This window comes from Manis pentadactyla, chromosome 3, assembly GCF_030020395.1.
Source record: "Manis pentadactyla isolate mManPen7 chromosome 3, mManPen7.hap1, whole genome shotgun sequence".
Classification (NCBI taxonomy): Eukaryota; Metazoa; Chordata; class Mammalia; order Pholidota; family Manidae; genus Manis; species Manis pentadactyla.
In genome coordinates, this window is record NC_080021.1 from 104,534,444 (window position 1) to 104,552,133 (window position 17,690).

The 17,690-nt window shown below is 36.9% G+C and overlaps 1 protein-coding gene across 1 annotated transcript in view; it reads left to right on the forward strand.

The window, feature by feature from the left end:
* LOC118915910 (protein TASOR 2-like) overlaps positions 1-17,690 on the forward strand; it is a 77,021-nt gene that overhangs the window by 17,729 nt on the left and 41,602 nt on the right. Inside the window, 10 exon segments of the mRNA XM_057499349.1 lie at positions 345-417; positions 3,841-3,932; positions 6,543-6,667; positions 6,748-6,767; positions 6,858-6,954; positions 8,172-8,272; positions 8,931-9,034; positions 12,080-12,105; positions 12,527-12,573; positions 12,671-12,733. Of these exon segments, the coding sequence (XP_057355332.1) occupies positions 345-417; positions 3,841-3,932; positions 6,543-6,667; positions 6,748-6,767; positions 6,858-6,954; positions 8,172-8,272; positions 8,931-9,034; positions 12,080-12,105; positions 12,527-12,573; positions 12,671-12,733 (748 nt within the window).

Here is a 17,690-nt window from a genome sequence, read left to right on the forward strand (position 1 = left end):
CAGCTACTTCCAAATAAGATATGCTATGGATTTATACTAAAAAAGGCATTTGAGGATAAGACATTTTCAAATTTAGTACTTCTTAAACTGTAATTGAAAAGAAATCTTCAAGAGAAGACTTACCTATAGGCTTGCTTAATTTGGTTTTCATGGTGACATTTTTGCTAACAGAAATGGTGAAACTTGATGAAAAACTTTTAACTATTAACCAAAACACAATACCTGACTTAAGCTTGGTTTTGTGCCATGAATACATACAGCGTTCAGAACCTGTATTTGTTTGAAAGTGTTATTTTATTGCCTCTCCCAAAACTGATAAGCAAAGTGCTCTCTTCTGTTTAAAGGCGAAGTTGGTATGTCAGCGTGGACTCCGTGTTGGCAGCAGTGCTGTTACCACATTGGGTGACCCAGCAAAAGGTAAGTCTGAAATAAGCATCTCTTCTTTACAAGATGAGGTCGGTTTTAGTTAATTTCATAAGATAAGTATATTAAAAGCAATATAGTAATGATAACTAGTCATTAGAATCACAATTTAAATATATAAATGAGCTTTGAGTCTAAGACTTCAGGTTTCCTAGTAGGACTTACATGATCAGAACTTTTTTTCAAGGTTGTTTGGACTAGAAAAGATACAGAAGATGCCTTTCAAGTGCCAGGAGATTAGTATAGTCATTGGGGCTAGCAAGGGATCTCTTCCAGACTACCTAATGGCAGGAGGAATAGAGAATAAAACCGACCAAACTTGGCAACTATGGAATGTGAGGAGGAAGAAAAGGAAGTAATCAAAAGGTTTTAAACTTATACTACAATGATATTATTAGTAGAGTAGAGACAACCAGAGGAGAATGGTAGGAGGGCTGATAAGCTAAAAGAGAAAGGTGATCTTGTGGTTAAGAATGTGGATTAGCACTGCATGTCTTTAAGCTTCAGTTTCCTTCTCTGTAAAATAAACTATTATCTAGGTTTGTTGTGTGGATTACATGAGACTATGTATTAGCCTCAGTAATACACTAACACTAACATGTAATACTATATTACATTAGCCCAGAATGTAAACCTATTAAACCCTCAGTAAATGGGCACTACTACCTTCATGAGTTAAATTTGAAAAATTATGAGTTTTTCTTAAGTGTTTCTGGAAGATAACCTGGTGGTGGTAAAAATAGTAGGAAAAGGGATTAGGACTGGAGATTTGAGGCTCAAGGTGGTGGCAGTGGGGTGTGTGTTAGTTAAGCCAAAAATACTGTTACTTGGAGCAGTGTAAAAGGAAAAGATGGCAAAGAATAGAACTTTGGGATCATTACGGGAGTAAAGGGTGGGGAGGTGGGGAGATGGATAGAGGGAGAAAGAGTTGAGAACAGTCCCGCTGATGAAGAATCAGGAAGTGATTTTACAGAAAGCAGAAGGACCAAAGGAAGGGTATTAGTGGCAGGTGCAGAATTTGGAGAGGAGGACTGAGAGACTGGGCTTTATTGCTAGATTCCTGCTGACTTTTTTTTTAACTACAGCTTTGTAGAGACAAAATTCACATACCATACAATTCACCCATTTACAGTGTACAATTTCAGTGTTTTTTAGTGTATTCACAAGGTTGTGCAAGCATCACCACTGTCAATTTTAAACTCTTTTCATCACCCAAAGAAACACCGTACGTCAGCAGTGACTCCTCATGCCCCACAACCACCAGCCTAGGCAGCCGCTAATCTACTTTTTGCCTGTATGGATTTGCCTGTTGCAGACATTCCATGTAGTTGAAATCATCTAATTTTTTGTGACTAATGTCTTATACTTAGTGTTTTGGGGGTTCATCCATGTTGAAGTATGTACCAGTGCTTCATTCCCTTTTGGGCTGAATGATATTTCATTGTATGTTTATACTGCATTTTCTTTATCCATTCAGCAGCTGGTGGGCATTTGGTTGTTTCTACTTTTGAATTATGAAAATGCTGCAATGTACATTCATGTACAAGTTTTTGTGTAGACTAGTGTTTTTATTTCTTTTGGATGCGTACCTAGGAGTAGAATTGCTGGGTCTTACAGTAGCTCTCTGTTAAAACAAAAGTTTTTTAAAACTTACTTTCAGCTCTTTTAAAGGACATGGCAAGGGGATAAATTCATAACCCCAATAACACTTTCACATAAAATCTTTTTTTCTTCTCCCCTTTTCTTTTCCTCCCCCCCATTTCATTATGATAAGTGCTAACATAGAAAAAGCAGAGAGCAGGGTATAATCACTTATCACCTGGGTCTACCAGGTAATTGTTTGCATTATTCTCTTCATTTGTTTAGATCATTATTACTTTGTTTTCACTGACAAATTTGTAAGTAAATTACAAGGAGACACCTCAGCTTACATCTCTAAAAAAACAAGACCATTTTTCTACAGTACTACAGTCCTGTGATTTTATTGTTGATGTTTGAGAGGCTGACTTCAGTAGGGTGGTGGAGTAGAAGCTGGACTGTTCCTGATGAACACACATGCTTCTTAAGCACTAGCCTGGGACTGTTAACAAGGTAGCACTACTGCCTGTGTGTATTTTATAATTTGGCTTAAATAGAAACAGATAGTTCTGTGTGTCTAATAGTGATGCTTTATGTTCATGTAGTGTTCTATAATTTTAAAAGCTTATTGATCTTTTTAGAGCTTCCTGAGAACCCTGTGGTTTGTGTGCCTGTGATCCAAGCCCACCATCCCTGATGAAGTGACATATCCCTCAGTCATGTGGTTATTATTAGTCATCAGTGAACACTTGCAAGTGGGACTCAAGTTTCCGAGCAGAAGCTCACTGCTCTTCCTACGGTGTGGTGTTCTCACCATTGTCTTCTGTATTGCCAAAGACATGCCCCAGCAGTCTCTGAAATCTGCCCTTTCCAGCTTGCGCTCCCTGCTGCCGCTGTCTGGGGATGCTTGTCTCTGGCCTCAGCTCTCACAGCAGCTGTCTAGTCGGTCTTGTTTCTAGAGTGGCCCCCTTGGACTTACCTCTCTTGTAAGCAGCAGCCCACTGCCACTGCTAACCCTGCTGTTGTCTGCTGCACAGAACGAAGTCCAAGCTGATGACAAGTCCTACAAGAATCTTACTGTTCAGTTCCAAGCTTCCTTTTCAACCTCAGCTTACCCCACTTTGTATTCCAGTCTCACACTGTGGCCCACCATCCTAAGTAATTTGTGCTGTTTTACGCTGCCATACTTTTTTTCACTCTGTTCTCAACTGAGAAGCTTGTTTCTCTCTCTAGAGCACTCCTTTCCCAGACAAATTTACTTACTTATTTCCATTTCTCCTTGCCGTAAATACAACATACACCTGACAAATGCTCACATACGTGCTTTATGTTGGGCTGTGATGTGGCTACAGAGTGAACAAAGACATAAACCTCTGCCTTCCAAGACCTTCCGATCTGGAGAATAACCTGCTTGAAGGCAGGGGCCTTGTTTTACTTCCTTTGCATCACTGCTGCCTAGCGCAGACTTGCCATGTAGTAAACCTCACATATTATTAAGTCAGAATTCTTAGATTTTCTGCAAAAAATAACTTGAGAATCAAGACCTGTACCACCGGCCTTTTCATGGAATGATTGCCTGGAGACAAAACAGACTAACTTAGAGTTTTCCAAGAATGTGATACTTTTATCCCTTTTTAGTTATGTGTCCAACTAGACATTCAGTTGTCAAGCAGCTATATTCTGTGTCTTAGCTCTTTCCATACTTTTAGAATATCTCCAATAATATTAAAAGGTAAGCAGTTCCCAAAGCTTCATATTGACTTTTGTCTCGTTCAGTTCAGATCACTCCAGGTAGGGTCCTTGTATATGTAACAGTGACATGCAGTTTGTGTTTTGCAGGTGTGTACATTTCCAAATACTTGGACTATCTTCAGGTAAGAACATGGCATCCTGGGAAGCCCGGTTATGTTGTGATTTTTAATCTAATTACGGTAAAGTCCAAATATGCTTCTATGTAATTTTCCCTTTAAAAACTAAGGGTTATCAATCTGTGATAAAGTTTTCTGCAGATCCATTACTAAACATAGTCCTCATTATCCCTAGCCCAACTCCAGCCCCTCCTTCCACCAACCCGGTCACATTTCCTCACCCAGACTCTCTCAGGTAGTGCTTTTCACTTCTATCTGCCTTTGCTGTCCCTCTAATTGGAATGCCTTCCCCCTCATCTTTTAATCAAAACAGTTCTCATCTTCCCAGAACTCAGGAGTCACTTCCCTTCCTCTGTGAAGCCTGGCCTCCCATCTGGTTTAAATTGCCCCTCCCTGGGCTGAGGGAGGAGTTTGTTTACACCTCTAGCAGAGCACCATTTGGTTTGCATTGTTGCTACTTGTATCTAGTATCTCCCTTGCCATCATTTATCCACCACTTTATTTGCCTTTTCTGTGAAATAAATGTTCATTTCAAAGTAAAAAAAAAAAACACAAAAAAAACATAGTCCTCATTAGAAACAGCTGTCAAAATTGAGGAAAAGTAATTGCAAATTTTGCTTTCCTTTTAAGACAGAGCTTTTTTGTTCATTTAATAGCTTACCTATGAGTATGTTTTTTTTAAAACTTCAAAATAATGTGAAGGTAATATCAGTGAAAAGTCTTCCCCTCTCTCCTGTCCCACAGTGCCACTTTTCAAACATTAGATAACAGGAAACAAGTAGCTGCTTATAAAACAATGAGATTACAGTTATGAGAAATGAATTGAGGAAGCAACATTCACTGTCTGTTTTAAACTGTCAAAATAAGAAAACCTTTCTTTCTTATCCCTAAATATCCAAACCTTGTTCATAGTTGTAGTGTGGCTCCTGTAACTGGCGACCTTAGAAATTCTTAAATACTCTTAAATAGTCCAAGATAAGTGAATCATGCAATTAGAATTTTCACTCAAATAGTAGGAAAACTGATTTTAATGGTTTGTGGACTTTTTAAGGACCTATTCTGTAGTCTTGTTTTTGCTTCTGTTTTAGCTTTTATGCTATCTAAAGTTCTTTGGCTATAAACCCAACAATACCAGTGTTCTTTTTTAAGACTGTGAAGTCTTTATATTCCAAAATTTGTCCCCAGGATCTGAAGGGAAAGTAGCATTGCCCTGTTGCACAGTCAGGGCTATTCTTGCCTTAGTGTTCCTCTGCTACCCCATGACAAGTGTGGTGGCTCTACTACAGAGCACCTGTTAGCTCAGATACCAAACGCTTGGTTATTATTCATGTCACATTGTACTTCACTGTGGTCTCCTGCCCCTGGATCCCACCCTGTTTGGTGGATATGGCTCTTTTCATGTCTGCCCATGTGCTTCCAGCCCTCGTTACTTTACTGTGAAGAGCCAGCATATCCTGTGTCATAAGAATATTTGTGGAGAAGATACAGGTTGTGATTGCTCACTGAGAAGTACTATTTACAGTCTTCAGCTTCTTATAGTTTCCTTTGGTGGTCCTGTAAATGAAGAAGCAGGACCCTAACAGGAAATAAATAAATAAATTCTTGTAAGATAAAAATGAAAGTTGCCTCTAATCCCACACCTTATTTTGGTACATGTTTTGTATGTCATTATATTATTCAAAACAGCTTTTAAATCATTGTATGACTTTCATTGTATGAAAACTTGGCCACCTTTTTCTTTTCTTTGGAGACATATAACCCTTGATGCAGAGAAATTTGTAATTGGAAATACTATTGACTCTTCAGAAATCAGGGCCAGTGGCCTTTGGCTCTTTACTGTGTTACTTATTCTTTGCTGATTTACTGGGACATGGCATAGTAGAAGTATCTTGGTCTGTCACTTATAATTGATAGCTTAATACTTCAGTTTGGATTCTTACCTTTTGAAACTTTAAATTTGATTTGTCATTGTTTATGTTATAGTCATTGAATAGCCAATTTGATTGGCTATATACATTTTCTTTTAAAGAAATGATTCTTTTCAAATCTTAATTTTCTTTTCTTTAGATGAAATGTGATTTGATTTGAGACTTTGTGAACTGGGATGGGAGGGGGCAAAAGAAGGAGGAGGGGGGACACCCGTGTATTCCTTTGATGTTGTGATAAAAGTTGTGGGTTTTTGCCCCAGAAAGATGCCCACACTAGATTTTTAAATACAGTTTTAAGGGATTCATGGAAAATAAAAGTGTTGTTGGTCCTAAGATAGTTTTCTAAGAATTGTAGTTAACTGTTCGTTGAATCACATCCCCATCCTTACTAAGCTATTTTTACGTCAAGTTAGATTACTGCTTTTTGAAGGCATCTGATTAGTCTCAATATTTTCATTCTAGGGAAAAGTCAAGTTTGTGTCTGAGAATTATACAGCTAACTATACTAGCCCATCTCCTGGCTATGATTGCCATGTGGCTGCAAATACTAATAAAGTGTCTCATAAGACGAGTCATTTTCGTGCATTTGAACTGAGTCAGGTATTATCACCTGGGAATAAATCATTCCTAATGTGCGTTTCTGAATCTAATGTGTTAAATTTCAGAACTGGGTGGGATTGAGATAAACTTGGTGTGTGTGGAATTCCATAGCACTACCTTTATAACTCTTACTTTCCTCTTCCAGTATTATCTCTATGAACTCTCAGGCAGCACTGTTACTGAGCGACCCAGGCAGCTCTGTCCATACGCAATTGTAGCTTTTCAGTACAGAGAACCGAAAAGGATGGCTGTGGCAGCTCATAAAAGCGTGTAAGTAATTATGTGTGTCTTCGTTTCAGTGAATTTGTTTCCTTTGCTCTTATAAAAATACTTTTTATTTTTGTCTCTAGATTTGAACTCAGTGAAAATGGTAAGAAATGAATTATTTTAGGTTTTTTTTTAAGCCAATATTTTGTTCATAAATAAAATAATCAGTTTTTTCTTCCCTCATTTCTTAAAGTTCTCTCTCCATGGAAAGGGAAGTTAATTATTCAAGGCTGTCTGCTGTGTGATACCACTCTTTGGTCCTCTTACGGTTCAGTGGTTCCAGCACAACTGTAAGTGTTGAGTTTGTGTTCTCTACTAATGCTTCTATAATTGTTTCTAATTCTCATTTTGGGGTCTTGCTTAATCAGCTCTGGTGTGAGGCAGAGCACTTGTACTTGGTTTTGGATTAAAATACTTTGGGGTAGATATGTCCAGCACAGGGCTGTGACACAGGCGGCCTAAACTCAGGTCTAAATTCAGATCTTGGTCTTGAAATAAGTTTTATACACATCTCACAATATTTACTCGTGACTTAGTAATCATAAAGGGGAAAGTGCAGACTTTACAATGAAAAAAACAAAACTGTAGCTACCATCTTAAATAAATGGCTAAGTTAACATGGCCAGGAATGGAAAAAATATCATTTGCTCTGATACAAAGCACAGAGAATGACATATCAGTGGCATTCCTGCCAAACTAATTAGGAGGAAACATTAGACATACCTAAATTGAGGGATATTCTGGAAAGTAAATGGTCCATGTTCTTCAAAAATGTCAAGGTCATTAAAGATAAAGACTTCAGAGACTATACCAGATTAGAGGAGATTAAGGAGACATAACTAAACACAGTGTGTCATCCTGGATTGAATCCTGGACCCTCTCCCCCAAAATTGTTTTCTTTCTTCATAAAGGACCTTCATGAGACAGTTGACAAAATTGAATAAGGTCTGTACAGTAAACAATTGTACTTTATCTTTGTTAACTTAATTGCTAATTGTTTTGTGGTTGTATAAGGAAAATGCCCTATTTTAAGGATACACACAGAAGTGTTTAAGGGAAGAAAGGGCATCTATAAAGTCTACAAGTATTTCAAAATAAGTTTTGAAGAGGGAAAAAGTAGTCAGGAGAAATGATGCAAAAGTCTGGATGCAGTTCCTTCTCTGGCACTGCAACCCAGTATTTTCAGAAGTTTCCAACTCTTATATAGCTTAATTTTCAGAAAATTTTCATTCCAGTGTGCATAGTTCTTCCATACATCTGGATATTTTGCTTACACCAAAAATACATTCAGAAAATGTGAACGTATTTGCAGACCATGGTCTATGGGGCGATATATTAAAAAATCTGTTAATATTTTTAAATATGAACATTATTTGATATGGAGTATTAATTTAAGGACTTGTGGTTATGATACTTTTGTTTGTATTTATATTAGAAAACCAACAATTATGAAGCTATAGATAGATTCAGTGTTTATTACAATGCATGGTATTGTTTTGTTTTTTAGACCGTATGAACTAGATTTTAAGTATATAATGAAAGTGTCGTCTTTGGGAAAAAGATTACCAGGAGCTGCCTTTAGAAAACAGAATTACTTGGAGGGGAAAGGTCTGTTAAATGTAATGATACACTGCATGTCCTGGATTTTGTTCCAATTATTTTCCACTCTCTCTTGCATACATGCACACATATACACACACATACTCTTCTGCTTTGCCTTAAGTGACTCTTAAAAGGGCATTTTGGAAAGTTGCAGAGCTGTTACGTGATTCAGTTCTTCAGAGGCTAACTAGAAACTGAAAGGTAGATTCATCTAAGAGGACAAAGACTAGCTTTAATGTAGAGTACTGAGGGAAGTGAGCAAGCAGCATATGCTTACAAATAGTTGGAAACTCATAACCTTGCCTTTCAAGGAGAACAGTTTTCATGGTGGAAGGAAGAAGAAACCAGAAAACATGAGAAAGAAATTTTTTTGTCATTTAAATGACTAATTCATGGAACTATATTATTTATATAGTATATTATTTATATAGTATGTATTTGCCTTGTTAATCCTATTATAGTGTCAGTATAAATGAAAGCATTGTTTTTAAATGCTCTATGCAGTAACTTTCTTAAATTTTAGAGCCAAGAACAATGAATGATAACTGTCTTCTGAATAGTAGTCCAATTTTTTCTTTCATCTTTTTAACATAAAATGAGTAAAATGGCTATAAAAAATTTGGATTTAAAGTAAGAAATATTCTGTTTTTCTGCTTTTCTCCAGTCTGTTCCCAGGATTTATACTTCAACATGTATGAAGTGGAACTATCAAACAAACAAGGGGATAAAATAGATAAACTAAGGGAATACATTCAAAATAAGCAGTTGGTAAGGATCATCAATTTAAAATACAATTATTATTTTTTCCTTAAATTGGTATCTAATTATTAGTTGGCTGTGCCTGGATTGAATTACTTTAGCTTGTTGAAAGGAGTTTCATCATTTAATATTTATTGACATATTTTTGGCCTAATATTTTATTAGCTAACATTTTCATCCCTTTTGTACCTTAGTTTTTGTCTCACTAGTCACTTTATACTCCTGGTTTTAAGAATAAGAGTGTAGTTTTCTCAAATCTGTTGTTGCTGTTTTTCTTTTATGATAGAAGAATTTAGTAGATCACTAGTGTTTCTGTGTTAATTAAAGGACCACTTGTGAATACTTCTTTAAAAGTGACCTGTGTCAATCCATAGGTTTATAAGGAAATAAAAAAGTTGGTGCTTCTACTGTTTCCACAATCTAAAAAGTAAATCTCTACTGAGAAATATGTAACAGTCCAAAGATTTCTCCCCATTATGTTAACCAGGGCTCCTCAGTGTGAGGACAGGAGCAGACACTGACTTTCTAGTGAGTGATTACTTAATAAGCATCCCAAAGGAAATGGTGTAAGTGTGGGGCAGTGACCAAGGCATGATAGACTGCCCCCATAGTAGAGAGAAGAGTCTGATAAATTAAAATGTAACATGTATATAATTTGTGAGGGTAAGCTGTCTTAGAGATGGTATCACAATACTTTGAGTTGTGTTTAACAGAAAACCCAAACTAGTTTGAACAGTAAAGGGATTTAAAGGCTTACTTTTCAATTCTAGGTGATAAAGCCAGTCCAAACACTATTTGCTAGGACTCTTTCAGTTCACCCCTTCTGCATGATCGTTTTGTCCCAAGGCTGCCAGTCAGAACTCCATGTTTCCTTTTTGTATCTAGATAGAGAGAACCCCTCCTCCAAACCATCTGTCAGTTTCATTATCACAGTTTATGTCACCTGCATATCCCTCACCCAGTAACTGAAAGGAAATGGACTGCGCTTGTTAGCTCCAGCCAGTCAGAGCCCACCTTCCAGATCTGCATACAAGGTCAGTCCCACCAGTCTGCAGTAGTGCTCCCCAACAGAGAAGAAGACCTTTCTACTAAGAGGTGGAGTCAGCAACTTTAGAGGTTGGGTGAATTACCATTAAATATCTGCTGTAGGATTGTAGTCTGTTTTCTTGAAGAAGCATAGTCCCTTTTATATTTGGAAAACAAAAAGAAGGAAGTCCAAAGATACTTTCAGAAAATGCATTAATGGACTACTTGTGAATGCTATGGAAAGCAGTAGACATGGTGCAGAACTTTGCTCTGAAACCTGTTTACTACTAATAATTACTTAGGAAATGACATGTTGCCCAAGGTCCTTCCTCCTCCGTGCTTCATGCTGCTTTTCTTGCCTCATTATATATTGAATAAATTTTACATATCAGTCCCCACAAAGAGATATTGAGGTTTTTGGAGGCAGATACCATGCCTTAAGCATCTTTGACAACTCAGTGCCTGGTGTATGTGGACAAGCAGTAAATATCCCTTGAACAAAACGTATGTGAGTTTGTACCTAGAAAACTGAACTTTAAGAACAGTACAGAGCAAAGTCTCTTTTTAAAAGGGTGTTGAGGACATGCATGGCTATATTTTTCTGTGTGTAAATGGAAGAGGCTAGAAGTAAGTATTTAAAGCATTCTATGATTTCTCCCCATAAAGGTTAAAATAGGAACTTTAACCTTTTGAGTACATAATTGGGAGACTAATAGCATGTACTACATATTTCTGTTTTATTTGTACATTTTTTTGCAAGATAAAAATGTATGGTTTTAAGTAGACAGGTTTTGCTTTCAACTATATCACAAAACTAAAATGCAGAACAATGTAGAGACTAACTATTGTCACTTTCACTTTTTATGCCAATAGAAAATGAAACGATTAGACCTGTTTGCAGTTTCATAGATATAAAAACTAGGGTATATGAAACTATCATTATATATATTCAGTCATTCTGTCTTGAGTGCTTACTATGTGCTAGAAGCAAAAATACAACATAGTCTCGTGCTGTTGAGGAGCTTATGAAACTGTGGAGGAGACAAAGACAGGAACTGTCAAATGCCTTGGAGCTGTGAGTGCAGCAGATGGAGGCTTACACAGTGACTGTTCCTGTGTAGGCAGCTTCAGTGTCGTAACTTAGTTCTCAGACAAGACCTAGAACAGAAGGCTTTTTTTCATACTTGATTGTTACTGAATAATTTGCAGATTTACTGTATTTGTAGCCTTATAATCTATCAGTTTTTGATGTAGACTGTTTTACCACTTTATTCTATGAAATTCTCTATTTTTAGTTTTTTTGAACTGAAAAAACTGCAAGAATATTGGATCTCATAGTTATGGGTACATATGGGTATTATGCTTTTGAAATAATGACTTACTAGAATGACAACTTTAAGATAGTATCTCCTGCTCCTTGGGGATAAAATTCCCCAAGTCACTGTAAGCATCAAAATTTAAAGATTTTTTTTTTTCTTGAGCTCAAGATTCCACTGAAGACTGTGGTAGAGGGAAAAAAAGAGAGGAAGAATTTATTTTCATCAACGTTTCTTATTGCCAAGGGACCTAATTATGTTATTTTCTGTTTTTCCATCTCTATGATATATAGAAAGGATTCTTTTATTGGATAATATCTTCCAGTCTTTCTACTTCCAGGATTCTGGCATGTTTTATGTAAACATGAACTTAAAAATACTTATCATAGGTCTGGTTCATCTGGAGTTTGTAGTGGTAAATGGTAGCAGATCAACTACTTAGCAGTATGAAATGCTCAGCATCTCAGTGAACAAATGATGCTAAGACTTTTTTGATTGGTTATGTATTTGAACGCTACCCTAAAACTAACCCTTGAGATATCTAGTTAATATATGAACCCCTAACAAGGCCATGATTATTTGAGCAGTTTCTGATACTGGAGACAAAATTCTCCTTATTCCCATACACACTAACATTTCACGGTTCATTTATTTTACTGTGGTAGAGGGAGAAGAGAAATTGAATCTTCTTTCACTTTTTTTTATGTTTAAGGCAATCATCAAATGCTTAGATACCGCGTTCGCCCCTTGTGGCGGTGACGACAGCGATACGTACACAGACCTGGTTCACTTCAGTTGTTTATTGTTGCTCGGAAGGCCGGGAGAAGGTGAGTGAGAAGAAGCAACAGCCGGGGGGAGCGAGTGAGAGGAAGAATGAGAGGAGAGAGAGACAGAGATTGAGAGAGAATGAGTGAGAGAGTGAGAGAGTGAGTGAGTGCTTCTCTTTCCTGCTTATGCCTTATATAAAGGAAGCTGGCCTATGGTGATCAAGATCATGCAAGCCTATAGGAGCAACTTCCTTATGCTAATGCCACCAAACCAGGCAGGGTGGCGCCCAGGAAGCGTGCGCCATCTTAGGGCATTGGTCAACTAGAGTGGAAGGGCGGTGTTCAGCCATAGTGGGACTCAGCCTCGGCCGTAGGCCGGCCCCTACACTTAGAGGCTTTTTCATTTTACTTACATCATCAACCTTAATATCAGAAACAAGTAAGGACAACTTTTTTGAAAAAATATTTTTCAGTGTGTTTACTTTGGTTTTATAAGATCAGCAACCTAACTCACCTCTGATTTTCATTCTGTGTAGATTTTGGAGACAACCAGATGGGTCTGCATGGACTACATTTATTCCACTCATCCCCCTCAACAGGTGAGACACAGTGACTTCCAATTCACTGAATCTTTCAGGTATCCCTCAGTTCTCATCTTCCTTAACCTCTCAGCAGAACCTGACCCTGGTAACTGTGTCTTCTCTTCAATACCTCTCATCCATTATCATCTTTTTAGGCTTATCCTTCCCTCTAACCTTCACAGGCAGGTATCCACCTGTCTTTTGACACTTCCACTTGGATGTCTCAGATATTCCTCAAATTTAGCATATCCAAAACTGAATTCATTCGTTCTTCAACAACAATGGCTAGGAGATAGTGGGGTCATAGCCTCTCAAATAATCGGACTCAAGGTTTCATATACACAGTCCCTCCATCTGGGGGACTGCTTGTCTCCTGCCCTCCACTGAGTGATGTTGGCACCTATAGGACCAAGAATTTTTTCTTGAGGGCAAAAAAGTATTATATAGTATGGAAATAGATATACAGCATATCTGTGGTATTAACATTTCAGAGGGCAGTTAGGAAACAAAGTCTAAAAAGATTCTTGGTGGGGTCAGGGTTTGAGTAATGAATAAAATCAGAGGAGAAGCACTGATCTGGCCTCTTCTGTGTCAGGAGTCAGTTCAGATATCACTCATTGATTTCCTTCACCACTCTTCCGTCCATGAGGACCCCTAGGCTGATCATCAATATAATTGAAATATTTATTGTAATTATTTCATTCCGGCCTATCTTGTTTTCTTCTGTACCCCTACTGCCTCTCAATGCCAGATGCCTTAAAAATAATAGTTTGCTGAACAAATAAATAAATGAAAGTAAACAAGTCATTTCTTTTTGTCATGAGGAAAGTTTCTTTATTATTCTGTTGTGTGTGTTTAAACATAAAACTGTATACAGTGTTTATAAACCTGGAACCAATACAAAAATGTTTCTAAAGTTGATTTTTAAAACTTGAAGTCAGTCACTCAAAGCAGAGAACTGTACTTTCTTGGACATCACTTCTTTAGACTAAGCAAAACATTACCAATCATAATGGCCATTCCTGTTTGCATTTTTCAAACATTTGCTATGTCAGGTAGGTATATTTGATTATGGTAGGTATAATTGATTTAGCAGCAATTAAAATAGGTATTCTTAGGGTAACCATATCAAAGATGATGAAACTGAAATGTATACAACTGACTTTTATGCTGGCTTTCAACTCCTGTTTCATACTGCCTCCTTCCTTTTTAAGAGCTCTGACTTCATTTTTATTTTTAAATGTAAACTACTTCTTGAGAAAGGAACGTTAGTGCCTGTACCATTGGGTGCTGAACAACACAGCCTTTCTGTTTGAACGAACAGTGGAGTGCTATGTTATAGTATTCATTCCTTCTCTGGTTCATTAACACATTTCTATTTATGGTTGCCCAGAGCTGTGGTTATTTGTTTTAAACTGAGTGATACCTTGCTTAGCAGACTTAAAAAGTTCTTTTTCATAGACTTCATAACAAATCTTTCTGGGTTCTGCCTTTCCAAATTCTTGAAATAATGCAGTTGCCTAAAAAAAGACTATGTTATTGCGAACTATTAGTAGTACATAAAAGTTTTTCAATATTTTTTTTCTTCACTTGTTCCTTTTGAAATGATGAACTTCAAGTAAAGGAATTTTTAATGTCCAACTCCATTTTCCTGTTTATTCATATTTGCCATTCTTTTCCTAATGATACCTGCTGGAGTGCAGAGGAATTCAGCTAGGACTAATACAGTGTTTCTTAATTTTCATTTATTTTTTCTTTAAGAGGAATGATACAATTCATACGTGAGCTTAACCAGAGGCCTTTGTTATTTGTGGGTTTTTATTACCGATAACTCTTAAACTTTTTAGGATTTTATTACCCACTTAGTGACCTGACCTTTTCTCTTTTTCCCCCCTCTCACTTGATTGATTTGCTGAAAAATTAGCATGTCAGTCAAAGAGTGAGCCAGGGAAAGGAAGTGAAACAGACTCGAGTTGGTTTTGTTACTTAATTTTTTTTTTTTTTTAGATAATTATTTTTTATTGAAGGGTGGTTGACGCACAGTGTTACATTACATTAGTTTCAAGTGTACAACACAGTGATAAAACATTTATATACATAATTCTAGGTTCCAGCTATCACCCTACCAAGCTGTTACAATATCTTGACTATATTCCTTATGCTATACATTACATCCCGGTTACTTATTTATTTTACCATTGGAAGTCTGTCCTTTTTTTTTTTTTTTTTTTTTTTTTTTCCTGAGGGCATCTCTCATATTTATTGATCAAATGGTTGTTAAGGACAATAAAATTCTGTATAGGGGAGTCAATGCTCAATGCACAATCATTAATCCACCCCAAGCCTAATTTTCGTCAGTCTCCAATCTTCTGAGGTATAACAAACAAGTTCTTGCATAGAGAACCAATTCTTACATAATGAATAAGTTACATAGTGAACAATACAAGGGCAGTCATCACAGAAACTTTCGGTTTTGCTCATGCATTATGAACTATAAACAGTCAGTTCAAATATGAATACTCATTTGGTTTCTATACTTGATTAATATGTGGATACCACATTTCTAGCTTTATTATTATTATTTTTAATAAAATGCTGAAGTGGTAGGTAGATACAAGATAAAGGTAGAAAACATAGTTTAGTGTTGTAAGAGAGCAAATGTAGATGATCAGGTGTGTGCCTGTAGACTATGTGTTAATCCAAGCTAGACAAGGGCAATAAAACATCCACGTTTGCAGAAGATTTCTCTCAGAACGGGGGGGTGAGGTTCTAAGCCTCACCTCTGTTGATCCCCAATTTCTCACCTGATGACCCCCCTGCGACTGTGACTGTCTTAGGTTGTTCCTCCCTTGAGGAATCTTACCCGTCTCTGGCTAACCAGTCATCTTCCGGGGCCATACAGGGAGATGTAAAGTTGGTAAGTGAGAGAGAAGCCTTATTGTTTGAAATGGTTAGCTTTTTACTTCTTTGCATATTTATGCCCAGTGGCTTCTATGCCCAGCATTTGTCTTGAGGTATCTTTACCACTTGGAAGAATTATGATACTCGGTAAATTTGATATGAGGCACGAATTCTATTTAAGGGTTGTAATTAGGAAGGAAGAAGAAAAGCTATAGAAGCAGCAGGCGGAAGAAAACATGGGAAGATTGATTATTTCTTTGACATATCTTCTTGTAGAGTAACTTCAGCATGTATAGGTTTTAAGCTACTACTTAAATTGCGCACACACATCAACATAATAGGAGTATAGTTACATAACCAAAGCATATCTGTAATTACCAGCCATCTCCAGTGAAACCAAGAAAACCAGTTAGGCACCTTAGGCATTTGTGAAAACTTATCTATGATATGGTGGATATTGTCCAGCTGAACTTGAACAGTCTGAGAGAAATCAGACCAATTAAAACAACCCATTCCTGGGGAATGTTCACATCCCTTATGTTCTTTTTTTTTTTTTTTTTTTTTTTTTAAGAGATTGGTGAATGAACTTTAATAAAAGATGTCAGCCATTTCCTGTGCAGTGTGTATTCCTGCCAGAGGAGGGAGCTCCTGGCACACTTGTTTTTTTTTTTTTTTTTAAATAATTATTTTTTATTGAAGGGTAGTTGATGCACTGTATTACATTACATGAGTTTCAAGTGTACAACACAGTGGTAGAACATTTATATACATAATTCTAGGTTCCAGCTATCACCCTACCAAGCTGTTACAATATCTTGACTATATTCCTTATGCTATACATTACATCCCAGTTACTTATTTATTTTACCATTGGAAGTCTGTCCTTTTTTTTTTTTTTTTTTGTGAGGGCATCTCTCATATTTATTGATCAAATGGTTGTTAATCACAATAAAATTCTGTATAGGGGAGTCAATGCTCAATGCACAATCATTAATCCACCCCAAGCCTAATTTTCGTCAGTCTCCAATCTTCTGAGGCATAACAAACAAGTTCTTACATGGAGAACAAATTCTTACATAGTGAATAAGTTTTTACATGGTGAACAGTACAAGGGCAGGCATCACAGAAACTTTCGGTTTTGCACATGCATTATGAACTCTAAACAGTCAGTTCAAATATGAATACTTATTTGGTTTTTATACTTGATTTATATGTGGATACCACATTTCTCTCTTTATTATTATTATTTTTAATAAAATGCTGAAGTGGTAGGTAGATACAAGATAAAGGTAGAAAACATAGTTCAGTGTTGTAAGAGAGCAAATGTAGATGATCAGGTGTGTGCCTGTAGACTATGTGTTAATCCAAGCTAGACAAGGGCAATAAAACATCCACGTATGCAGAAGATTTCTCTCAGAACGGGGGGTGAGGTTCTAAGCCTCACCTCTGTTGATCCCCAATTTCTCACCTGATGGCCCCCCTGCGACTGTGCCTGTCTTAGGTTGTTCCTCCCTTGAGGAATCTTACCCGTCTCTGGCTAACCAGTCATCTTCCGGGGCCATACAGGGACATGTGAAGTTGGTAAGTGAGAGGGAAGCCTTATTGTTTGAAAAGGGTTGCTTTTTACTTCTTTGCATATTTATGCCCTGTGGCTTCTATGCCCAGCATTTGTCTTGAGGTATCTTTACCACTTGGAAGAATTATGATACTCGGTAAATTTGATATGAGGCACGAATTCTATTTAAGGGTTGTAATTAGGAAGAAAGAAGAAAAGCTATAGAAGTAGCAGGCGGAAGAAAACATGGGAAGATTGATTATTTCTTTGACATATCTTCTTGTAGAGTAACTTCAGCATATATAGGTTTTAAGCTACTACTTAAATTGCGCACACACATTAACATAATAGGAGTATAGTTACATAACCAAAGCATATCTGTAATTACCAGCCATCTCCAGTGAAACCAAGAAAACCAGTTAGGCACTTTAGGCATTTGTGAAAACTTATCTATGATATGGTGAATATTGTCCAACTGAACTTGAACAGTATGAGAGAAATCAGACCAATTAAAACAAC